The sequence below is a fragment of the Gymnogyps californianus genome, unplaced genomic scaffold, assembly GCF_018139145.2.
Source record: "Gymnogyps californianus isolate 813 unplaced genomic scaffold, ASM1813914v2 HiC_scaffold_63, whole genome shotgun sequence".
Taxonomy (NCBI): Eukaryota; Metazoa; Chordata; class Aves; order Accipitriformes; family Cathartidae; genus Gymnogyps; species Gymnogyps californianus.
The window spans coordinates 203690-230236 of record NW_026114456.1 but is presented as its reverse complement, the minus strand read 5'-3'; the positions used below and the strand labels follow the sequence as shown (position 1 = coordinate 230236).

Genomic DNA, 26547 nt, shown 5'->3' with positions numbered 1-26547 from the left:
CAGAGTTAATTTTCTTCCTAGTAGCTGGTATAGTGCTGTGTTTTGGGTTTAGTAGGAAAAGAATGTTGATAACACACTGATGTTTTCATTATATTTTACTTTAGTTATTAAACTGTTCTTATCTCAACCCACGAGTTTTACTTTTTTTTTTCCCTCTTTCCTCCTCCTCACCCCACTGGGAGGGGGAAGGGGGAAGCGGCTGCGTGGTGCTTAGTTGCTGGCTGGGGTTAAACCACGACAGTTATCAACATTATTTTCCTACTAAATCCAAAACACAGCACTATACCAGCTACTAGGAAGAAAATTAACTCTGTCCTAGCTGAAACCAGGACAACGCTAAACGACTGAGGTAGCATGAATGATTTCGTCATTGACAACAGCTACTTTGGGTGGAGTTCTTAGGAAACCTTTTTCATCAGCATATCCTTTTTTGAGAATCACATTAACGCTTCACAGCACAGTACCATGTGGAGCTACTTGAAATATTTCTAAATGAAATGGCGCATGCAAGAAGCAGTTTTGGAAAAGCTGAAGTGTAAATCATCTGCAGCAAAATCCTTGCAGATTATCTTTTGTTTGTATTTAAACATGTTAGCCTGGAATTGCTCAGACCCAGCAAACACAAAACAGCCACACAAAACTGGAACAATGTATTACAATCAAGAATAGTGTGTCACACCTGAGTCAGTGGGCAATGCCTGCCCAAAGAGACTAAGGAGCCCCTCGTGCTTCCCAAACAAAGAAAAATTGAGCATGCATAGCTACATCACAGAAAGCATTTCCTCTTTGGCTGAAAGCCACAAATGTAAGTATATTGCATATTTTTTTTTAATGTCAGTGGGCACCACTGCTTTCCACAAGCAAGAGAGCTGTGGATTATTACGGTATTTCTTAACGCCTTGGTAAAGTGCATCCAGGCAGTACCACAGGCACACAGTGTGGGTTAGTATCAGTGTGAGCCGTAGATGCACCACAACAGTAAGAACTTACAAACGGCGCCCCGCCCGCTTGCTTGCTTGCTTGCTTGCTTGCTTTGCCCGGAAAGACACGGGCACCAACCTGCCAACAGGAGAGGAGGCAGAGCGGGGCTCCCGTGAACAGCAAGAGGTATTGCTAGCCTGTCGGTCGATCAGCATATGTAAATAAGCCGCATCCTGCCGCCCAATCAGAAAATAAGAAGAGGGGAGCGCGGTGGCCCATTGGTGGGCAGCCCATGGCGAGATGGCGTGTTCCTTGCTCCTGATCGAGTCTCGAGCTGTACGGCGTTCGCCGGGTGGTTGCCCTGGCGACGCAGCGAGTGACGCGGCGCGGGCTGGGCGTGCCGGGCCCTCGCCATTGGCTGCGCGATCGGGTGATAGCAGCGGCTGGCGTGTCGTGCCCCGGGTGTCCTTGCTCAGAGAGGAGTGGCAGCCTCAGTCTGCAGCGTGGCGGGAAGAGGAAGGTGTAGTTTGTATGCGGCGGTGCAGCGCCAGGGTGGTGAGCAGGGACCGGTGGGGCAGGGGAGGGCATGAGGGCCGCGTTTCGGTCAGGCGCGGTGCAGACAGCCCGCCGTTTCGACACGGGTCCTCCGTGGGCAGGGGACGAGCTGTGGCTCTGGGCCCCGAGCGGCTCCTCGGAGATCGGCTGGATAACGGTGGCGCAGGGGCGGGCACTGTCGCCATCGCTGCCCCCAGGGAGCGGCGACGGCCTCGCGTTCCGGTCCGCCTTACCTGCTGCCCTGGGTGGCGGGCGGGGAAGGTCAGAGCCGCTGTTCAGGTGCCTTCTCCTTGACGTCGGAGGGCGCGGCCTCGCGGGATGGGCCGCGGGGCCGAGGAAGGCTGTCCGCGGCACCTGCCACCCGCAGCGCCTCTGGGCGGGCTGCCGTTGCGCGGGCCTCGCTAGCTCTCCGCCCGGCAACGCGCGGGGGCTCTGCGGCTGTAGGGAGAAACTCAGCCTTCCCCGTGCACCCCCTCCCTCCCCTCCGGCCCCTTGTGCCGGCTTCCAGCGGGCTGCGGATGGCCCTGCTCCGCGGGCGGCCCAGCCTAGGTCACACTGGAGGGCTGTGCCCTCAGCCTTTCGCAAGGGGTTTGAGGAGCTACAGTGATGGGCATGCGTGAGTGTGGTTTCCATTTTTAAAAACAAAAACTGCTACCTGACAGCTTGACACGGTCTGTGTGGTGTCATATGCTTTTCAGGTGAGCTCCGCACAGGTTTTCGCTCAGCTATTTTTGCCACTCGATTCCTTTATAATATTGTAGATATTGCTGAGTCAGCCAACAAGAGATGGGAAATTTGTGCTGATCTAATAGATGGTGTTGTAGAGGATTGCTCTGAGGTTAGAGCGAGCTGTGTGACAAATCTTAGGTATTTAAGCCGCATAGTCATACAGTTAAGTGGCAGATTAATGCTCTAAAGCATTACATACAACCAATCTAGTTTGCTTTTTACACTCTGGTTATGTTTTTGAAGGGGTTGCAGTTGGGTTTTTTTTGTTTGTATTTTGTTTTGATTCCCAGAATGGATTGCTTTATGTAATAGTCTTCTGGAAATTTTTGATTGAAAACAAAGGCAAGCAGGAAATGGATAGGATTTATAAAGCATCCCTTTTGAACCACCATTTTGAAATTTAACAAAATTATATTAATGATAAACTTCAGCTTTACATTTAAAGTTATGTCTTGCTAATTTCAAGCTATAAGTCAGCGTAGCTATAAAAATATTTTAAAGAGAATTAGGAATATGAGCTGATAATATGCATTGAAGTTTTGTTGTTTTTTTTTTACAGCATTCAGTAGTGCAGAATCAGTGCATGAAATCTTCATCAATGTTTTCTAGAAATGCCAATTGCTTAGCAAAAAAAATAAAAGATGCACTTCAGGCAGGTTAAATAATCATGAAGGCTTTAAAGAACCCTTTTAGATTAGGAGTTACTGCTACTCAACCCTAAGATCAGCAGAGGCACCCTGTATTTCATAGCAGCAGTTAATTATAAAACATTGGCTAATAATAGATATTATGGAGAGTTATTTTCATAATCAAATGAATGCATTTTTCCCTAATTGAGTTTTGTGAACACTTACTAGTTTTGCTTAGAAATGTGAGAAGTAATATCTGAAGAAAGATTTTGGAATCTTTCTAGATCTAATAACAATTTGTTAATTGCCTAGATAATAATTCCAACTGTCAGAATTTAGGAGTTGTGTTACTAATTTTAGGACTGGTAGGACCCTATATAGTCATGTAGTAAGTACTAATTCTGATTTTCCTGAAACAGTGTGGTATTCAAAATTATTAGTATTTTCATAGGATATTGCTATGCCTTTTTTATTTTTTGCTTTGTTTCAAAATCTTTGGCACTAAGATATTCCTCTGACTATGTCTTATTTTAGTTTTCCTAATTAAAAGATACCTTCCATGCTGCTGAGGAAAAAACATAATACCACTTTGGAACAGTTTTGCAAGAACATAAATTTACAAAACAGTATGTAGATTATATTACACAGGGAAAAACTAAGGATAATGTTGACTTTAAAAGGAGGGTTTTGTTGTTTTGTTGTGTGTCTGTTGTTGGTTTTGTTTGTTTAAAAAAGCCTTCTGTCAGGAAATGAAAGAATTTGTTCATAAGGAAGGCAGTCCTCTCAATGATTTTCCCCAGTTGGTTCCATCAGCCATGAAAATCCTGCCACACCTTCACCATGGAAGGATAAAGAAAAATATATTGGTGCTATTGATGCTCATATGACCGAGATTGGCATTGGTAGGAAACCAAGATGATTCTGGTATCTTCAGTAACGCTAAGCAGATAGATTTGCCCTGTCTATTATTTTCTCCATTGAATGACAGCTTCATTTATGATGTCCAAGCAAAAGAAGTAATACTAGAAAGACTGTCTTCCCAGAAGCCTGATTGTTACTTTTAAGGCACTTTGAAGTGACAGTGTGTAGAGCCCTCAATCCTCTATGGAAATCTCCACAGTGCTAGGTTTGTACATGTAAATACTGAACTATAGAATGTCTCTATAAGTCAGACTACTATTTAAGCATCTTTTGAACTCTAGGATATAGTTATATAGTTAACATTCATCACAGAGTCTTATAAGTTGTTGATTTTGTGCAATGAGAAAAGCAAAGTCCCAGTACTAATGTATTTAAGAGAGTGTTTTATGGCATTTTGTTTCTATCTGTTTCATGCGTAAACATCCTTGATGAACTTGTCTAAAGGTACAACACAGAGCAAATAGACTAGGATGCAGTTTTTGTACAGAATATCCATGTTCTCAGTTATGTGAAAGAGAGGTGTGAGAGTTTCTGTTGAATGTTATCTATTTAAATCAAAGGGGATGATGAAATGCATCAGGAACCTGGGAATTAGTTATGAGTACAAGAGAACTGACACAGAATACTGTATGTGAGAAGGATTCATGTGTTTCAGATAAAGAAAGAACTGTTTTAAATGTGATTAACTTGAAACACTGAAGAATGTTGAGCAGAAAGTAGAGAAGGCACAATCAGAGGAAGATAACATTGCAATTCCTGCTGTTGAAGTTGAGCATTACCAACAATGGTTTGTTGGTATTTTATATAGTTAAAAAAAGTTAATCAATATTTTTGATAGGAAGAGCAAGTAGAAAGAAGTAACAGAATTTAGTGAGTGCTTGCATAGAGAGGTGGTAAAAACAAGAAGTTGGAGTCGAAGTGGTATCAAAATTGTGTGACAGGAAGATACTAAGGGATGTCATGAAAGTGGTGGAGTCTTACTAACAAGACTTTTTGAAGAAACAAGGGAGATGTGTATTAAAAAAAAAGGATTGAGAAGGCAGGAACAGATCATATTGTATTTCAGAAGATTAGAAATGAATGTGTTTTACATGGAGAGTTGAAAGATGAAGATGAGTTTCCTTATTCATCTGTTATTTAACTGTTTTTGTTTTGTTTGGTGTTTTTTGTTGGTTTTTTTTTTCTGAGAGATGACTTGCAGAAATTTATATAGCTCTATCCTTTTCCCCCGAATCTCGTACTTGCTTATATGAAATATTCTTTTGTTGCAGGTTTGCCAAGTATAGAAAAAGTCTTGAAAATGTTGTCCAGACTCTTTCGAATGCACGGCCTTTTTGTAGCCTCTCATCCATGGGAAGTCATTGTGGGAACAGTGACTCTCACCATCTGTATGATGTCCATGAAGATGTTCACTGGGAACGATAAGATATGTGGCTGGAATTATGAGTGCCCCAAACCTGAAGAAGTAAGGATTTAAATTCATTATAGTAATTACTGTTAATCTGTAGATGCAGGGTTTTCTGTAGAATAAGATCAGGTTGTGATGTATTGGGAGGAAAGTAGCTATACAGAAACTTCTTTATTGCCTTCTTTTCCTATGCTGGATATTAAAGCTGGATGCAAGCAGTGATGCACCTACAGAAGGTTTTCATTAAGCCTAACTTTCAGTGGCATGGTATCTAGTGAGCAAGCAATTGATATTCATATTGTTTGCAATATTTTAATCTTATTAAGACAGACTAGCAGTGATACTTATTTTATTCCAAAGCTTCATTTTTAGTGCACCTTCACAATGGATTTTTTTTGTTACTGAAACTTAACAAGTTACTACTTAATGTAAAAGCTAACTAAATAACTTTGTATTTCAAACAGGATGTTCTGAGCAGTGACATCATCATCCTGACAATCACGCGCTGTATAGCAATCCTTTATATATATTTCCAGTTTCAGAACCTAAGGCAGCTTGGGTCAAAATACATTTTAGGTACTGTATCTGATTATTTTTTTCTTTTTTTTTTTAATTTGCTGTATGCATTTTAATTGTTTTTAATAAATATAAGAGTTTTAATACTTATGTACAGAACAGGGTTATTTTACTTCTTTGCTAGAATAAATTTTCTGCATAGCTCAAAGTGCAATTCTTTTTTTAAGAGAGACTGTGTAGGATTATATAAACATTGGAAATGTGATTATTGAAATAATTGTTTATTGTGTGAAACTAAAAATATAGAGCTGTTTAAGCCAGTTTTCAGTTTTGCTGATAAGTGAGATTTGTGGTTTTTATTTCTCACAGTCTTACTTTGAATGCAGTACAAATTTTAGATTTAAATATCTGTATAAAAATAGCATCCTCATCAGTTTGTATATCTCAACTGCTGTTTATGCACTGACACTCTGAGATGAGAATTGCCATTTGTTTGCTTCAGAATTGATCTAAAGGCATAGTGTTTCTTTCTTCCTTCTTTTTCTTTTTTTTTCCTTTCCCAAAATATATAAAAAAGAATTTTCCAATTTTTTTTTTTTTTTTTTTAAAGGTATTGCTGGCCTCTTCACAATCTTCTCAAGTTTTGTTTTTAGTACAGTGGTAATTCACTTCTTGGATAAAGAATTGACAGGTTTAAAGTAAGTAATGAATTATTATTCTGGACTTGCTTGAATTTTTTTTCCTGTACAATAAACCCTGAATTTTACTCTTAACATATGTCTCTCTCTTTCAGTGAAGCTTTGCCATTCTTCCTGCTTCTGATTGATCTTTCAAGAGCAAGTGCATTAGCCAAATTTGCGCTCAGTTCCAACTCACAGGTCAGGGGTTTTTTTGTTTGTTTTTTTGTTTCTTTGGTTGCATTTTTTGTTTGTTTGGTTTTTGCAATGGAGCTTTTGAATTTAATGTTCAAAGGTGAATACTCCAGGTGGACAGACATACAGGTGAATACTGTATTGGCGATATATAAAAAGGATCAGATTTAATCCATATTCTGTATTCTGTGTTGTCTTTTATTCAGATCAGTGTTCAAGTGAATAACAACACTGTAAAATTAGCGTGCATAATCATGTGAGCCAAGTTAATTGTATGTATGAGTGCTTTATAGGTTCAGAACTTTAAATAGCAATGCTTATAGCTCTATTAAGGAGGCTACAGTTCCCAGACCTATGTCGTGGTTTAACCCCAGCCAGCAACTAAGCACCACGCAGCCGCTTGCTCACTCCCCCCACCCAGTGGGATGGGGGAGAGAATAAAAAAAAAAAAACAAAAACAAAAAAACAAACCAAAAACCTCATGGGTTGAGATAAAGACAGTTTAATAGGACAGAAAGGAATGAAAAACAATGATAGTAATAAAATGACAATAATAATACTAAAAGAATTAGACTACACAAAGCAAGTGATGCACAATGCAATTGCTCACCACTCGTTGACCAATGCCCAGTTAGTTCCCAAGCAGCGATCCGCCCTCCCAGCCAGCTCCCCCCAGTTTATATACTGGGCATGATGTCATATGGTATGGAATATCCCTTTGGCCAGTTTGGGTCAGCTGTCCTGGTGGTGTCCCCTCCCAGCTTCTTGTGCCCCTCCAGCCTTCTTGCTGGCAGAGCATGGGAAACTGAAAAATCCTTGACTTAGTATAAACACTGCTTAGCAACAACTAAAAACATCAGTGTGTTATCAACGTTATTTTCCTACTAAATCCAAAGCACAGCACTATACCAGCTACTAGGAAGAAAATTAACTCTGTCCCAGCCGAAACCAGGACAGTATCCACCCATTATTCTACACCATCTATGTCATGTCCAGGTCCCACAATTTCCAATGCATTTTCAATTAATCACCACCACTTTTCCTGTCTTTTGATACATATACACACAGATATCATTCCCTTAATCTATAGGCCTTTAAAATGTCCATTTAAATGTCCCTTTAAGATGTTCGTTGAGTTCATTCAGTCCATGACTTTAGGCTCCATCTGTCATAACAGTCTGTCTGGGCAGGAGGGATGGTGCAAAGTCCGCTCAGTCGGCAGAGCAGGATTGGGCTTCAGTGTGGTGTGGCAGGTGGGTGACATTGGGAGCAGCAGCAGGATGGTGTGTGGTGTCAGATTGTTGCATGCTGCAGTCAGTCCCGGTTCCATCACTACTGCGCTTTGCTCGGTTTTATCAAAGTTCATTCTTCATTAATCTAAGTGATTCTTACTGTAATACCATTAATATAGCATATAACAATTAGAATAATGATGACATACAGTGGCAGGATTATATAGCAATCAACATCATACAATTTAATTCATTGGCTGTTCTCACCTAAAATCAAATCCCCTTGAGGCACACATCGGACTTCCCCATCCTTCCGCATCACCCACCAAGTGCACCCAGGCCCTTGAGCAAAAGCAATCCCACGAATGGGTTTGCCTTTGCCTGAGGCAGGAGTAACCCAGACTGTCTTCCCTAGCATATTTTTTATGTGCACTACAGGGACCTTATCCCCTTCTACAGTATGTAAAAGTTCTGATTGGGCGGGGCCAGCTCGATTGGCAGATCCTCTAGTGTTGACTAACCAGGTGGCCTTTGCTAGATGTGTATCCCAATGTTTGAAAGTCCCACCACCCATTGCTCTCAATGTAGTCTTTAACAGTCCATTGTATCGCTCGATTTTCCCAGAGGCTGGTGCATGATAGGGGATGTGATATACCCACTCAATGCCATGCTCTTTGGCCCAGGTATCTATAAGATTGTTCCGGAAATGAGTCCCGTTGTCTGACTCAATTCCTTCTGGGGTTCCATGTTGCCATAAGATTTGCTTCTCAAGGCCCAGGATAGTGTTCTGGGCAGTGGCATGGGGCACGGGATATGTTTCCAGCCAGCCGGTGGTTGCTTCCACCCATTGTAAGCACATGGCGCTTGCCTTGGCGGGTTTGTGGGAGTGTGATGTAGTCAATCTGCCAGGCCTCTCCATATTTATATTTCAGCCATCGTCCCCCATACCAAAGAGGCTTTAACCGCTTGGCTTGCTTAATTGCAGCGCATGTTTCACATTCATGGATGACCTGTGCGATAGTGTCCATGGTCAGGTCCACCCCTCGATCGCGAGCCCATCTATATGTTGCATCTCTTCCCTGATGGCCTGAGGTGTCGTGGGCCCACCGAGCCAGAAATAATTCACCCTTATGCTGCCAATCCAGATCCACCTGAGCCATTTCAGTCTTAGCAGCCTTGTCTACCTGTTGATTGCTTTGATGTTCTTCAGTGGCCCGACTCTTAGGTACATGAGCATCTACATGATGAACTTTCACAACCAGGTTCTCTAGCCGGGCAGCAATATCTTGCCACAATGGGGCAGCCCAGATGGGTTTGTCTCTGTGTTGCCAGTTACTCTGCTTCCATTGCTGCAACCACCCCCACAGAGCATTTGCTACCATCCATGAGTCAGTATAGAGATAAAGGATTGGCCATTTTTCTCATTCAGCAATGTCTAAAGCCAGCTGGATGGCTTTCACCTCTGCAAACTGACTCGATTCACCCTCTCCTCCTGCAGTTTCTGCAACTTGTCATATAGGACTCCATACAGCAGCCTTCCACCTCCGATGCTTTCCTACAATGCGACAGGATCCATCAGTAAACAGGGCATATTGCCTCTCATTTTCTGGCAGTTTATTATACAGTGGGGCCTCTTCAGCACGTGTCACCTCCTCCTCTGGTGATATTCCAACATCTTTGCCTTCTGGCCAGTCCGTGATCACCTCCAAGATTCCTGGGCGACTGGGGTTTCCTATTCGACTTTGTTGTGTGATCAGTGCAACCCACTTACTCCACGTAGCATCAGTTGCATGATGTGTAGAAGGGACCTTCCCTTTGAACATCCAGCCCAGCAACGGCAGTCGGGGTGCTAGTAGGAGCTGTGTTTCAGTACCAACCACTTCTGAAGCAGCTTGAACCCCTTCATATGCTGCCAATATCTCTTTTTTCAGTTGGAGTATAGCGGGCATCGGATCCTCCATATCCCCGACTCCAAAACCCTAGAGGTCGACCTCGGGTCTCCCCGGGTGCTTTCTGCCAGAGATTCCAGGTAGGGCCATTCTCCCCGGCTGCAGCGTAGAGCGCTTTTTTCGTCTTTCCAGGTCAGTATTGCCAATGGGTTGGCATATGACGATGGTGCACTCCATGCAAACTTCCGCCACGTGGGTCGTGTGCATTGGGCTTTGTCTGGATCTCTGGGTAATTGTGCATTGTCCAGGTCATAATAAATCATCTCTAGCACGGCTAATTCCCTCAGGTACTGGATACCTCTCTCCATGGTGGTCTGCTTGCCTGGTTGACATATAACATCTTCCTTGAAGGGGTACCTTTCCTTCCCGCTTCACAGGAGGCGCCACCAGAGGCTGAGGGCTTGTGTCCCTTTTTCCAATCGCCTTGTCAATGCCCCCTTCCCTAACAAGGGATCCCAGCTTCTTGGCTTCCTTACCCTCTAATTCCAGGCTACTAGCCCCATTGTCCCAGCATCAGAGCAGCCAAGTGATAATGTGCTCGCCTGGATGACAGCTGAAATCTTTTCACATATCATCTCACAGCTCACTCAGGGATAGGGATCGAGTGATTACCTCTGGTTCTGCCTCTTCCTCCTGTTCTCGTGATGACCCTGGTTCATCTTCATCCCTTACTAAGCAAACTGATTTTTTTGTATATTTCTTCTTATTATGTATAGGGGTGACTGATACCAGCACAGGTTGGTTCTCTGGTTCAGCCACAGTGCCTGTCGCGGGGGTTGGAGTAGCCGCAGTGCCTGTAGGTCTGTTTTCCCTCCCTTCCCCCTGAGGGTGCTGCATAATATCGAGCAGTGTTTGGTAGATACTGGCCAGGGCTCAGCACAGTGTGTAAGTTGTGCCTCTTTGGAATAGCCACAGCATTTTCCTTTCAAATATTCTATCACTTCATCAGGGTCCTGTAGTTGTTTGGGAGTGAAGTTCCAAACCATTGGAGGTGAGAAGTTCTCTAGATACCTGCCCATATTCTCCCACATGCCATGCCACCCATGACTATCCAGCCTTGGGGCAGATCTCTGGGTGGTATTCTTAAATAGTTGTTTAACCTTAAACAAGACCTGGAACACATTCAGGAGACATAGCAACAGGAACATGCTGGTTTGAACATCCCAAGGATATTCAAAAATTCTCAGGAGCTCATGTAATGTGCCTGGAGGAGAAGGGGAAGGTGAAGGAAGGTGTCTCCCCCCGTGGATTGGCTCTCCAAGGAGAAAAGGTACAAGGTGTAATTATTAATAGTTTCTGATAGATGGCTCCCGAAGTATGGAGGTGACAGCAATGCTGAGTACAAATACCAGATTAGTTTCATGACCAGCAATTCTATCGTATCATAAGCCAGTGTTACAAAGTACAACAACATGATGACTCTGGCCTAGTTCCCATGGGTGATAAACAGCACAACAGGGAGCATATACTGCAAGTAAGGTATTACATAATGCACCTTTAAGAAGAAGCGCACCAACTTTGAGAGCAAATACATCAACATTGTGACCAGTGACTATTGAACTAATATAATGAATGTTTATAACAAATTTGTTCTAACACATTCCAGTCAGATTTGTTGTTATCTCAACCTGTCGTGCCCCACGTTGGGCACCAAAAAGGACTGTCGTGGTTTAACCCCAGTCGGCAACTAAGCACCACGCAGCCGCTCGCTCACTACCCCCACCCAGTGGGATGGGGGAGAGAATCGGAAAAAAAAAAAAAACCCCACCTCGTGGGTTGAGATAAAGACAGTTTAATAGGACAGAAAGGAAGAAAATAATGATAATAATTTTTTTGTTTGTTTTTTTGTTTCTTTGGTTGCATTTTTTGTTTGTTTGGTTTTTGCAATGGAGCTTTTGAATTTAATGTTCAAAGGTGAATACTCCAGGTGGACAGACATACAGGTGAATACTGTATTGGCGATATATAAAAAGGATCAGATTTAATCCATATTCTGTATTCTGTGTTGTCTTTTATTCAGATCAGTGTTCAAGTGAATAACAACACTGTAAAATTAGCGTGCATAATCATGTGAGCCAAGTTAATTGTATGTATGAGTGCTTTATAGGTTCAGAACTTTAAATAGCAATGCTTATAGCTCTATTAAGGAGGCTACAGTTCCCAGACCTATGTCGTGGTTTAACCCCAGCCAGCAACTAAGCACCACGCAGCCGCTTGCTCACTCCCCCCACCCAGTGGGATGGGGGAGAGAATAAAAAAAAAAAAAACAAAAAACAAAAAAAAACCCAAAAACCTCATGGGTTGAGATAAAGACAGTTTAATAGGACAGAAAGGAATGAAAAACAATGATAGTAATAAAATGACAATAATAATACTAAAAGAATTAGACTACACAAAGCAAGTGATGCACAATGCAATTGCTCACCACTCGCTGACCGATGCCCAGTTAGTTCCCAAGCAGCGATCCGCCCTCCCAGCCAACTCCCCCCAGTTTATATACTGGGCATGATGTCATATGGTATGGAATATCCCTTTGGCCAGTTTGGGTCAGCTGTCCTGGCGGTGTCCCCTCCCAGCTTCTTGTGCCCCTCCAGCCTTCTTGCTGGCTGGCCATGAGAAGCTGAAAAATCCTTGACTTAGTATAAACACTGCTTAGCAACAACTAAAAACATCAGCGTGTTATCAACATTATTTTCCTACTAAATCCAAAACACAGCACTATACCAGCTACTTGGAAGAAAATTAACTCTGTCCCAGCTGAAACCAGGACAACCTATGTCTTCCATTTATTGACAGAAAAAAGTTAATTTGTATGGCTCAGCAGCAGTATATAAATAGACATTTAATGTTATAATGCCGATACAGAAAAAAGCATATTTTCTAGACAAAAATCTTAGCAGAACAAACATGGCATATGTGTAGATAGATACGTATTCATGCTCTAATGCAATTAACACAGCACAACATGAAGGACTGACAGTATATCTTGCCCATCGTACTTTGGAATGGTCATTTCCTAATATTCTAAGTTCTGAAATAAAAGTTTTTTTAGTGAAATTCATTTATACCTGTAAAATACTGTACATGGTAATTGAGCATAAGAATTGTGACAAAAATACAAGTAATATAACATTGTATATATGAGTATATTGTACATTCTCTATATATGCGACATTATAGTGTGTTGTATAGTATTATATAATAATTATGAGTACAGAATTTTTTATTCGTTTTCAAGAAAGTATTTCACAAATAAGTTTTCACTACAGCTTCTCTCCCCTTCCCCCCAAACCACCACCAACAATAAAACAGCAGCAGACCTCTGGAGTTTTCCATGCCTGGCTTCTGGAGGAAATCCCTTTCTCCCCAGGGGAAAGTTTTACTGTCTTTTATGTCCTCTTTTCTGACAGCTAAGTCTAGAGAGTTAAATAATTAAAAAAAAAAAAAAAAAAAAGTTAGGATACAGATATGTGGTTGCAAGAATTTTTGAGATGCCATGACATAAGTAGCTTCTATTTTATGTCTTAAAGTGTAGAAGTCCTCTTCTTCTGAATGTACTTTAATTAAAGTCTGTGCCCATCAGTGTTGTAGGAGCTTAGAATACTGATGAGCCAAAGGTGGAGACTTTCAAAATTAAATAATCTTGTTGTGTAAATAAAGACTGTCAAAGTATAATAGCTTATGGGAAATGAAGCAATAAAAGAATGTATTCTCTCTTAATGGTTCATTTTCAACGTCTGTTTTATAAGGCCTTATCACCATAATACTACTCAATTTACTAATCATGTACTAATCATGTTATGTGCACTCCCTCACTTTGATTTTTGTCTTTATACTAATGTACAGAAATTTTTATTTTTAGGATGAAGTAAGAGAAAATATTTCACGTGGAATGGCAATTTTAGGCCCTACGTTTACACTGGATGCACTTGTGGAGTGTCTTGTGATTGGTGTTGGTACTATGTCAGGTGAGACCTTGTATCATTCCCATCATTCCTGTTAACATCTTAAAGCAGCTGCTAAAATTTTCTCTTGGGCATTCTTAAAAATGAATGACACTTTCAGTACATGCACACCTATTTCATATTCTTGCAAAAACTAGTGTTTCTAAAAATGACTCTAGGTGAAGGAAAGTTATTCTAGTTCAATTAAAAATAACCACTCTTACTGTGTTCCCCCCCCCAATCTTTTGATCTTCATCAGTTCTGTGTGCAGTAGCAGTTGTCTTTCCTTAAAAAGAGAACAGTTAAATGTAATAAGCAAAGGATTTTCATGTGCAAATAACTAATTTCTTTGTAAAATAAATTGCAGTTCCATAGTAAGTACTAAAGTGGGGTTTTTGTTTGTTTGTTTGTTTTTGTGTGTGTTTTGGTTTTTTGTTTGTTTTTTTAAACTATCATCTTGCATACCTTAAAGGCATCTTTCAAAGCATTTTCTTTTTAAATTCTTTCGGACCTTTGGGGGGGAGGGAAATGTGTGTTAATAAGCTGTTTTCCTGTTTACATCTAGGGGGGAGAAAAAAACCTCGTTTTGGTGTAGCATGTAGTTGATTTTTTTTTTTTTTTAATGATTTATATTGTTAGCTCTTTCATCTTTATTAAGGGGTTCTGTAATGCATGTGTGACATGGCATATTGACTTTTTCTGGATACCAGACTTGTGAAAGAGTAGGTGGGGTATATACTGTTTTATTCCCTAAACACTTAATTGGCCATCTTTCACAAGGGATTTCAATACATAATGTTGGCTAATTGTTCTTTGCTTAGATAAGGGAGGAGTTTCAAGCTTTCATTGTGAAGCTTTAAAATCTTAGTAAACTGTAATTATTTTTATATTTATTTAGATTTACACTTTAAAAATTTTCTGTATACCATAAATACATATTGTGCTTGGAATAAGCTAATACAAAATGACTAGGGCTTAACATGCTTGTTTTTCATTAATCTAGACAGTTCCCTCTATAGTCTGCAGTGTCAGTTTAATGGTTTCTTTCTTACTTCTGCAACACTTCTTCAAGTATATAGAAAGCCTGATGCATATTCAAATGTTAAAAACTTTTTTTTTTTTATGTAGGTGTACGACAACTTGAAATTATGTGCTGCTTTGGCTGTATGTCTGTTCTTGCCAACTACTTTGTCTTTATGACCTTCTTTCCAGCTTGTGTGTCCTTGGTATTAGAGGTAAGACCAACTTCAAGACAACATCAAGCTTAGTATTCAGACCCTGTGCTTCTTGTAGGTTATGCATTTCTTCACTGAGGTATACACCAGCATGTTTGTCTTCCTTTTGAGGTGAACAGAGGGAATGCACAGAAAGAGTTATGGTGGCTCAGCTGATGGACAGTAACTTGTTAATGCCACTGTAAATGAGTCACACTCAATAGTATGAGTTCTGATCTAAAGCAGAGTAAACAAATTCTATTTTAAATTAATGACTGTCCAGGGTTTTTCACTACTTAAAGTCTAACATAGGCTAAACAGTAGACTGTAGGCTAACTCTTTTGTTGGTAATTTCTTAATGATCAAATAAAAATACAGTGTTGAAGCTCACTTGTTGGTTCTTCTAATACGTACTAAATAGGACCTATTTTTAATTTTGTTATTTTTGCAGCTTTCGAGAGAGAGTCGTGAAGGGCATCCTATATGGCAGCTTAGCCATTTCGCTCGTGTTCTGGAAGAAGAAGAAAATAAACCAAATCCTGTAACACAGAGGGTCAAAATGATTATGGTTTGTGGCTTTTTTTCACCTGTAGTTATGCAATCAGTAAGATGTCCTGGTGCAATGAATAAAGCTTTTGTTTTCTATAGACTTGTGTTCTGCATCCCATTAGTCTAGTTTACTGTGGTAATTTTTAATAACATCCCCTGTATCTACACCTAAAGTCTTCCTGCGTATGCCATTTCTGTGCAAAACACTCATGGCTTTTTCATGTGTACTAATTCTTTCCCTCTTACCCCTACAGTGCCTTCAGCTTCCTCTGCTTATTACTTGAGCAAGAGGAAGGATGTGATGGGACAGTTCAAAGCTATGAGTGTTATGATAGGCCAAAAATGGTGTTGATGAGAGGTGTGGAAAATCAGCCTTTAGCTTTAGACTTTTGAGGCATGGGAAACAAAAAAAACAAACAAACAAACAACCAAAAAAAAAGTTTAATCTTAGTAGGTTAGATACCTAGTTACAGTTGAAAAATTAATATTTGTTTTGTGTTTTTTAATACAGTCGCTGGGTTTGGTTCTTGTTCATGCCCACAGTCGCTGGATAGTGGAACCAGCTGCTCAAAACAGTACTGTAGACAATGCAGTGGGATTGGATGAGAATGCACCGAAGAGAATTGAACCTAATGTTTCGTTATGGCAGTTCTACCTTTCTCGGTAGGCGACTTCACAGAAGAGAAGTGTATTTCCTTGATTAGGGTCTATTCTCCAGTGCTGCCAAGCTATGGTCCTAGGGTATAACACTTGTAAACTTGCAGATCTGACCACTGTAGGATTTCTTGGAACCAGAGATGTCATTTCATAAGAAGTATTATGTTGTTTGTTCAATCTCCTTGAAGTAATAAGAACATGATCAGGAGCCAGCTGTCCTGTATGCATCATAACGCTATCTTTTCCCACTAGCACTGATACCTTTCAGAGCACACTGGAAAATAAATTTTCTGACTGCACTAGAGTAATTATTTATGCAGAGCTTCTGACCATTCACATACAAGTGCAAAAGCCATGTCATTATTGCTTTTCCTTCAGCTCAACTGAAATTAGTGGCAGCTGTGGTTCCATGTTACTTCTGAAAACTCAGAACCATCTCTTAGGTTTCCCCCCCCCCAGCAGTTCAACTTGCATCATAGTAGTCATTATTGGTAGAAGATGACAATTGAAAATTTCTACTTTATTGTTGGGAGATAGGTGTTAAATCAATTTGATGTAGCTGTTAAATAGTGAATATTTTCCAGTCATTTCTCTTACTGGGACTGCTTTTTAACTAAGATTTAGAAAATAGTTAATGAAATCTAAAAATTCTTAATACAAAGAATGATTTCTCTACCCTACCTAACCTAGCATACTTGAATGTCCTGCTAGAAATGACTTTTGACAGGTAACTGTATAAATGATGATCAAACTATTACCCTTTCACAAAGGAGGTGTCAGAATGTTGTTATAAACAAACAAATTGTATATATCATGTATTTACTTCTTGATTTGTCTTTTTTAGAATGGCCAGTATGGATATTGAACAAGTAATCACTCTTGGATTAGCCCTTCTCCTTGCTGTGAAATATATTTTCTTTGAGCAAGCAGAGACTGAATCCACACTCTCACTGAAGAATCCCATAACATCTCCAGTGATGGTCCAGAAAAAGGTCCCTGAGAACTGTTGCAGGAAGGAATCTGGACTTCTGAAAAACAATCAGATATCTAACACAGTAGAAGAAGCTTTAGTTCCCAAAGATGGAAATGGTAATTTTTGGCATTTTAAAGTCTGAACCTATTCCTGAATATTTGGAACAAATAGTGAAATCTGTGTTAGCATGTTGTATTTGGAATCAAATTTAAGAATTTTTGTAAACCAAAGTTCATTTTAATTGTCTTTATGCAGCTGAAGTCATAAAACCTGTATTAGCAGAATCATCAACCAAGGCTACATTTGTAGTTGGCAGTTGCAACCCTGTGGAAACTTTTCATTTCTTAATAGAAAAGAGGAAGAAGTTGAGTTACCTAAGGAACCACGTTCTATTGCGGAATGTGTTTGTATACTTGGAAATGCAGAGGTATGGAAAAATAACTTTTTTTTTAACCTCTACTGCAACATCTGATTTAAAAATTCTTATAGTTCATTTCCAGCTTTTAATGATCCTATTGACTGTAATGTCATTCTTCAGAGAATTCTATGGCTTTAATAACTTGGGGAGGGGAAGACCAAAACAAGGGGGGAACAAAACAAACCCTTTCATAAGTCACTTCTGCTCCAGACAGTTTCTGTTGCTTTTTTTTTTTTCATACAGATGAGAAAAACAGATAGGTGTATGTTTTTGAAGTTGTAAAGAAATAATCTTTTATTATGAGTCTCCTCTGTCCCAAGATTGGGGGGGGGAGCAGCTTCATTCATGACATACCAAGTAACTGAAGCTTCATCATATAAGTTTGATGTCTGAGTAAAAATTTTTTTATCATATCCTGTCCTACTATAAAACCTGACATTGGCAGTTGGTTCCTTTACTTTGACAATATCAGAGAACATCTAAAGTTGTTACCCTTTTTAATTTGGAAACATTTAAAAGGATTTTCACCAAGATAATCTATACTTTCTCTCCCCACCCTTTACATTTCCAGAAAGGAGCAAAATTCCTTACTGATGCTGAGGTCATCAGCTTAGTTAATGCTAAGCATATTCCTGCATACAAACTAGAAACCGTGATGGAAACTCAGGAGCGAGGTGTGTCCATTCGCAGACAGATGTTATCTAAGAAACTCCCTGAACCTTCATCTTTGCAATATCTTCCTTATAGGAATTACAATTATTCTTTGGTAAGTAAAAGGCATACAAGCGAAACTCACTGTAAAACCATTTTCCAAATCTATGAAATATCTGCTTGAAGTGATGTATATGAATTAACAATGAGCTTGGTCAAAACTGATGTAGAAGAGGGGAAAAAAAAGCAAACATAAGGCACTACCTTTTATTGGTTTGATGTTTTTAAACCTAGGGAGGTAGGTAAGTTTTGTAGCCTACCCAAAAAATATTTCCTACCAAGGTATGCAGTTGCCTTGTCTCCTAAATGCAGAATTCTACTCATACTGAGCCTGAGTTCAGCTGAATGAAAATAGTACCTTGAGCTCAAGTTAAAATGGAAGTTTATTTAAAATTAATTTAACAGTATTAAATTAATTTTATTTAATAGTGTTTAAGACTAATAAGATTCAATAGGTCTGCCAAATACTAGACTTTAACAGTATTAGCTGTTGATAGCTGTAGCTGTAACTTTTTGAGGTGGCAATTGGTTGCTTTATGGGTAGGGTTGTGGGTTTTTTGCTAAGATACCTTGTAGTCATGTGCATAGTATGTAGCATGCTGTACTGTATCACTGTACATGTAACCTTAATGATACCTTTTCTATTATTTTTGTAAGGTTATGGGAGCTTGCTGTGAAAACGTGATTGGATATATGCCTATTCCTGTAGGCGTAGCAGGACCACTATTTTTGGATAACAAAGAGTTTCACGTGCCAATGGCAACAACAGAAGGATGTCTTGTAGCAAGCACAAACAGAGGATGTAGAGCAATATGTGTAAGTATTGTTTGACTAGCTTGAAAAAATTTCTATATTATAAAACATATTTGGGGTGATACAAGGTGTGGTTTTTTGACTTCCTAAAAACTAAAATTTACTTCAGTAATCTTACTTTGTTTCCCTTCTGCTTTGATTTTTAGCTTGGTGGAGGAGCAAGTAGCCGCATTCTAGCAGATGGGATGACTCGAGGACCTGTTGTAAGGCTGCCCACTGCTTGCCAGGCTGCAGAAGTGAAAGTTTGGCTTGAAAGCCATGAAGGCTTTAAAATAATGAAGGAAGCTTTTGATAGCACAAGTAGGTTAGTACAATGGCTATTCCAGCCTTGTTTCCTGATATAAGACTTCTGTGGATGGTAGAAAGCTCCTAATTGTATTTTTTGTGTACTGCAGTACAGGAAATTACATACTCATTTGAGCTATCCCATGTAGTGTGAATCTAAGAAAACAAAAGTCACTCTGGCTATATACCAAGGCTAGTAATAAACATTTTCCGATGATAAGTGGTAAACAACTAGATCATAGCAACAAATACATTTGCATTGTGTAATACTTTAATACATAATTTTGTCTAAGCATTTAAAAATAAACATAAAAGCTTATTTGGATTTTTAGTAGTTATTATGCAAAAAGTAATTATTAATATTAGTAATAGCATCTGAAGGCTAGATTCCAAACTTTGAATTAATTTGTGAGGTTCCAGAGAATACGGATAAACTAATGCTAGAACTGAAATGCTTAAAAAATGTAAAACAGTATTAAGAGTAAGTTTATTTCAAGCTCTAGAGTTTCTTCTAAGACTTATGATTATCTGCTTTCTTTAGGAAGATTTGGAAAGATATTTCCTTATCGGTTATGTTTCTTACCAATCTTACAAGTGTCACCCAAGACATATGCATATTTTGGCGAGAATCAACTCATGCTGCTGTTTAAATGCAGTGTTTCCTGGTTTTTGTTTGACTCTTACTCTGTATGAATAGCTTTGACTTGTGGAGCTTGCACTGTTGTTGAAGGTAGCATGGGTTTTGCCTTGCTGTAAAACTGACATAAGAATTTCCAAAGGCCTCATTTTTAGTTTATACCTGGTAGTCAGATGTTTTAGGGAATACAAAGGAGTTAAATTTATGTTAGCAATTTCGGGATATTTTATTTCATGAAGTCCAGGGATAGAAAACATAAAAAGGCAGCGAACACTTTAAAGTGAACATTTTAAAGTATTTACTTGAGAGAACTATGTGCATGGTAGCTGTGACTGTTTTCTCCTGCGCTGAGGGAGAGTACAGATAGCACAGTGTAGTTAACAGTGCTATCTATCTGCAATGATTTTACTGTCATTTTGCGACTTAAACTAATTTAATCTTTTTCCTTGAGGACTGTAAGTAATTTAAATTTTCTTGCAGGTTTGCCCGCCTACAAAAACTTATCATCAGTTTGGCTGGTCGTAACCTTTATATCCGTTTTCAGTCTGGAACAGGGGATGCAATGGGAATGAATATGATTTCAAAAGTAAGGTCCAGTCCCCTTAAGTCTCTCTAATAAATGTGTATTTCTTTTAAAAATAAATAAATTGTATCCTACCAATCTGTGACTACCTGGCATGTGAAGACAGAAAGACAAGACATAGCGCTGTTTGCAGTACTATAAAATAATAAAAGTGTTTGACCTTGTCAAGTGTAAACAGGAATAGGATGAGAACAATGAAAGAAAACAGGTAAAGTACTTTGTATTTTTTTTATTATTATTTTTTAAACAAAGTATTCTTGATAATATGGAAGTTAAGCTGTTTGCTCTGTTGCTTTGGACCAAAGATTTTATCCAGCAGTAATTAATCAGTTACTGTGTTTATCACTCCTTGTAAATAAGGGATTAGAAATCTGGTGAGTGGCAGCAGAGGGAGTGTTCTCTAGTTTTGTTTGATTGTTTTTGGTTTTTATGCAAACGTGTGGAAGAACCTGAGACATGACCCATAGATTGGGGGGTGCCTTGTGCTGTTTGAGATAAACTTAATACTGATTGCCTATTCTATATACAATTTATCAGAACCATTACATAAATGGGTCTGGCATAGACAGGTACTAAATATAGCAGACGTTTTGTCTGACTTCCTAGTGTAGAGAAGCTCTTTCCACAATGTCCAAAGTGAATTCATTTCATGCCTGTAGTGTTGACATGGTTCATGTTGTATCTTCAGTATGGTAAGCATATGCCCGTTCACCTAGAATGTATCTAGAGAGTCCATATGTATTGGGAAGAACCAATTATTCCCCATATCATTCCCAAAGTGGTTAGAAAAAGGTTAGTGATAGATTTTTTTTTTTAAATTTATTTTTTATTTTCTCTCTCTTCTCTGTTTCAGGTTCCTTCCTGAAATCATGTTCTTTTCTTCAGCTGATGATCTGATTAGACTTAATCTAATCTTGCTGTTCCACTATCCTTGAGTAGCTTGTTTTACAACATAATGATATACTAGCCCTATATCTGTTTCTCTTTTAACAGGGTACTGAAAAAGCACTGGCAAGGTTGACTGAAGAGTTTCCTGATCTCCAGGTTATAGCTATTAGTGGTAACTATTGTACAGATAAAAAACCTGCTGCTATAAACTGGATAGAAGGAAGAGGGAAGTCTGTTGTCTGTGAAGCAGTTGTTCCAGCCAAGGTTGTTAGAGAAGTAAGTGTCTGCTTTATTTTATTTATTTATCAAAATGCATACATTTTACAAAACTGATACTATTTTACATCACAGATATTAACTGTAAATTGTGTTCCATGTAAGGATGATTCCTATGTGTATTTTTGGACTACTGCTGTAGGATTTTTCCTGAGAACTCTTACAATAGATATTTTTTTCCTTTCACTGTCTCTTCTAAGATAATATGCTATATATTTAATGATGGATATCTAGTTGAAGGCATTAGGATTTTCACTTTTTACCTTTGAAAAAATTGTGCCATAGTTTGATAGATTTTTTTTTTTTTTTACACATGGGTTTTGCCTGACATTGTACCTAGTCATTTTGATCATTTCACTCATTTATTGTCTCTGCACGAACTTGGCATTCTCTTCAAAGTTTATTTTACAATGAAAACAGATAATCAGGTGCTTCACTTAATTCCAAAGCTGCCTAGCTTCTTGCATGATGAAGGGTAACCTTTATAACCAGTGCCAGTCCTAGCCCATGGGAACTTGTCCTACATCATAAGAGCTATCTTAGATTCTCTTTCACCTGAGCTCAGAAGATTGGCTATGTGTGTCAGACCAAATCCATTGCCTGTTACCTGGTTGCTAGCGCTGGCCATGAGACAATATCTAGGGAGGAGTTTACTACACCATACTCAGCATAGACTTCCACCAACATGTTCAAGATTGTGTGAATTGGTGCTTTAGTATTTGATGTTTTTTTTTTTTTTTCTCCCCAGTAATTTGTCTAGTCCCTTCTGTGAAACTACATAAACTTCTAGTACTAATATATCGAGCAGAATTCCACAGTGCAGCTACACCTTGTGTGAAGAGCTACCTCCTTTTTGTTGTTGATATCATTTGATGATGCCCTAGTTTGTACTGGAAGAAATACTTAAGACTTTTATCTTCTTTCTACTGCTTAAGATTTTATAGCTCTAACAAAGCTCTTCCACTTTCCCAGCTATTCTAATTTTCAGACTGAAAAGTACTAGTTTCTCTATGAGGAATGAGTAAAAAGACTGTTCTAGCATGTCTTTGAACATCCTTATCTCTGGATCTTTTTCATTCTAAAATTTCTAAAATTCTGGGTACAGAGTTGGACACAGTATTCAAAGTGTGTGTGTGCAGGCTGGATTTATACATTGGCATAATTATGTGTTTTGGTTTTGCTTCCTAGTAGTTTCCTAATTTTCAAATTGTTTGCATTTTTACTGCTGATTCAGTGGCAATATCTATTATAACCCCAAGATTTCATTCCAGAGTAATAATGGGAGCCATCCTTTGGTAATTGGTATTGATAGTTTTTAAGTAAATTTGGGATGTTTTTTCCCACCCCCAACTATGTACATTACTAAACTTACTTACATTGAACTCTAATATTTTAAACTTTATATTTTTGTAAGTATTGTAGACTTTGTGCAGATCTGTCATCAGTCGCTATTCCTACTACACTGGAATATCTTAAATTTTGTTCACAGCACTATCTTGTTTGTTCTCGTTGATCATTTTTATACTAAATTCAGTGTAAATCTCTTATCTGAAGGTTTCAAAATACAGTCAATATAGTATAAATATGTCACTTAATTTGATATTACTATGCACGTTGTTTATTTAGCAGCGTAGCACAGTGTTGTGTTTAAACTCTTCAGTTTAGCTTCGTATTCTTATGCAGAGTAGAATTGGGGAGGGTTTACTGTCTGGAGCAACTTGGGAGGAAAGTCGCTATCATGTCAAGGTGAATTAATGGGCTATTTCTGCCAAGTTGGTTTTGTTTCTTTCATACTGAAGATAAATGAGAATTTGAAACGGAGAAGGTAGCTGATGAATTTTTCTTAAAGGCATGTGCAAGTCCAAACCCTTTGCACTGACTTTTCCATTGTTACTTGGATGATGCAGTCTGCATTTGAAAGAGCTCCTTTTGAACAAAAATAAAAGTAGATATCTAGGACAATGATTGAGTCAAATTCCATATGGAAGCAAACAAGGGGCAGGGGCTTTTTAAACATGAAATGAGGTATTTCTACTCCTGCCTAAGGAATGGTGTAGTAAAAGAGTATCACTCTGCCTAGATATTGAAGACAACTACAGAAGATATAGTTGAAGTCAATATAAACAAAAATTTGGTGGGTTCTGCGATGGCTGGTAGCATAGGTGGCTACAATGCACATGCAGCAAACATTGTGACAGCTATCTACATTGCCTGTGGTCAGGTAGGTTTGTTTTACACCAACTCAGCTTTTCTTTAATTCAGTAATTCTTAACCGAACAGTTGAGTTTTTTGTTTTGTTTCTTCTTTCTGATTTAAAGGATGCTGCACAGAACGTGGGCAGCTCTAATTGCATCACTTTGATGGAGCGAACTGGTTTCACCAATGAAGACCTGTACATCAGCTGCACAATGCCTTCTATAGAAATAGGAACTGTTGGCGGAGGCACCAACTTGCTTCCGCAGCAGGCCTGTTTGCAGGTATAAAGCAGAAGGTTTAAAGCAATTTAGCTTCCTAAATCAAAGCTTGCTTTCATGTTGTGTATGTTGTGTCTGAGTAATGTGGGAATGGGACTTCTTGAAACTTGGTGGATTTGACGTGAAAATTTTAAAATTATCTAATTGTCTTCAATCTAGTTTTTAAAGCTCAAGATCTTTAATATTAAAGAGACTTAAAGCTAGTTGATTGGATATAATTTGGAAAGACTTACTTTAAAATTTAGCATAAATTTACTTAGATTTCATAGCATAATATTGCATATTTTTCTCTTCAGATGTTAGGGGTTCAAGGTGCAAGCCAAGATAACCCTGGTGAAAATGCCCGTCAGCTTGCTAAAATTGTATGTGCTACAGTGATGGCAGGGGAATTATCACTAATGGCAGCTCTTGCAGCTGGACACCTAGTCAAAAGCCACATGATTCACAACAGGTAAGAAATGGAAAAATTCATATCTCTCTCTGCAGTTCTGCCCTTCTTCCAAGTACACACAAGATTCAACAATAATTACATGAATAATTGTAACATAATCAGTTACATAATCAGCAGTGTATCATTTTAACTATCTAATGTAGTTATCTTACTGTTTTTCTTAGGTCAAAAATAAATCTGCAAGATCTTCAAGGAACTTGCACTAAGAAGGCAGCTTGAATACTAAAGCAGCTTTGAAATGAAGAATAGTTCTAGCAACTGACCAGGTGCATGGGGGGGGGGAGGAGGAGAGAGAATCTGTGAAGTTTAGAATGAAAATCACCTTCAACTCAACGACTTCTGTGGAAGATACACAGAGATCAATGGACTTGTGTGAGACTACTTATGCCTTTGACCTTCTTCAGTGGTTAGAGATGACTTCATGAAAGAAGTCCTGTCAGATGTCTTGGCTTTGGAATTCTTACTCTTGTGCGTCATTTTCTGAAGGGTCTGTCTTATGTTTTTACAGGTTGAGATTACTTTGACTAGTAAGCTCCTGGTAACTACCAAGGTGAAAAGTGATGTAACTACTTTGAACGTTTTTAAATAAATAAATAAATAAGCTGGTCTAAACTTGGCTTGAATGCGTTGGTCCTTGCCATCTTTATTTTCTGGTTAGCCAAGTATGTTTTTTAAAGTGATGGCAAGCCTAATCACTTTCCATGAACTCCCAATTTTAATTTTATTTGCATGTAAAACTTAAGTCTTAGGCTTTAAGACAATTTTATTGAATCGTATTAGTTTTATAGAAACTATTGGACCAGTGAAGCAGTCTCAGGTGTTCTTAATGTAATACAGAAACCCCAGGTTTATTCTGGTTTGATTCACCTTTGGGAAGATTGCTAAATGCATCACCCTGCCTAGTTAATCATAGGAGGAAAATTGTTAATATGCTTGATGATGGTTTGTTTGGGGTTTTTTGTTTGGTTTGTTTTGGGGGGGAGGGAATCAGTGGATTGGACTGGGTTTCTTACAGGAATGCAGCAGCATTCCTAAAGGGGTGACTAGCAGAGGTGCTCTCCTAATGTGCAAATTTGATATAAATCATGATGGGTTAAGGAAAATATGACTAGCATACAGTACTAAATGCAGTGGGAATATGATACCAGAACCTCTCACCTTGTTTGCAGAAGCCTGTACACATTTATTCTCCTCGAATCTGAATTATGCAGTTTGCCCAAATGGGAGAACTAATTCACTTCACCATTAACGATACCTTTTGTTGAGGCTTATTTGGGTGTTTCTCCTATCTTCCAGAAAATTGTTGAATTATACTTCTGGTAGTTTCTCACATGTCCACCAAAAACAAAGTTTCAAAGGTGCTTTTTAATCTGTTAACTTGCTACCTGAATTTTAAACACTGCTTTCACCAGGAAAATGTAATTTTATCAAAATACACAGTACCACATATTCTTGCAAGGCAGGGTAGGCTGGAAGAGTAAAAGAACCTGGTAGTACCACATCAAGAACTGTTTGAAATTCTTATCAGAACTTTTAATATCATAGTGCATGTTAGCAGTGAAGTGGTTAAGCTTTTAGTCAGTACCCCACTACAAATCCTGGAAGCTATCAAAAATTTGGAGCTGTAATCCAGGCTAGAGATTCACCAGCCCATGACTGTGCATTTCCTGTAAAAGGTTAAAAGAACAGATTGTCTTACTTTCCCCCCCCCCCCCCTCTTCTCACCTGTATTTCAACTTCCATGTTTGATCTTGGTAACATCCATCAGTCTGTAATCTGACATACAATGCAGTCTGCATTCTTTTTCAGTCTCCTCAACGCTACAGGTTTTATACCAGAATCGGAGGTTACCATTTCATATGTGGTGTTAGAAAGTTTAGGGAACTGAAGGGTTCTTATTTCCCTGCATACACTACAGTAGAGTATTTCAACATCACTGCAA

General features: G+C 38.9%; 1 protein-coding gene across 1 annotated transcript; it reads left to right on the top strand.

The window, feature by feature from the left end:
* Positions 1–1444: 1444 nt before the first annotated feature.
* HMGCR (3-hydroxy-3-methylglutaryl-CoA reductase) lies at positions 1445–24874 on the top strand. The gene is given in 21 exon segments (XM_050914698.1): positions 1445–1476; positions 5027–5220; positions 5628–5739; positions 6290–6377; positions 6473–6557; positions 13595–13700; positions 14805–14911; positions 15342–15458; positions 15951–16102; positions 16941–17185; positions 17325–17402; positions 17405–17496; positions 18059–18253; positions 18856–19014; positions 19158–19315; positions 20414–20519; positions 21510–21680; positions 23761–23901; positions 23999–24157; positions 24451–24605; positions 24770–24874. Coding segments are annotated over 20 exon segments (2646 nt in total). The 5' UTR covers positions 1445–1476; positions 5027–5055; the 3' UTR covers positions 24825–24874.
* The last annotated feature ends 1673 nt before the right edge of the window (positions 24875–26547 follow it).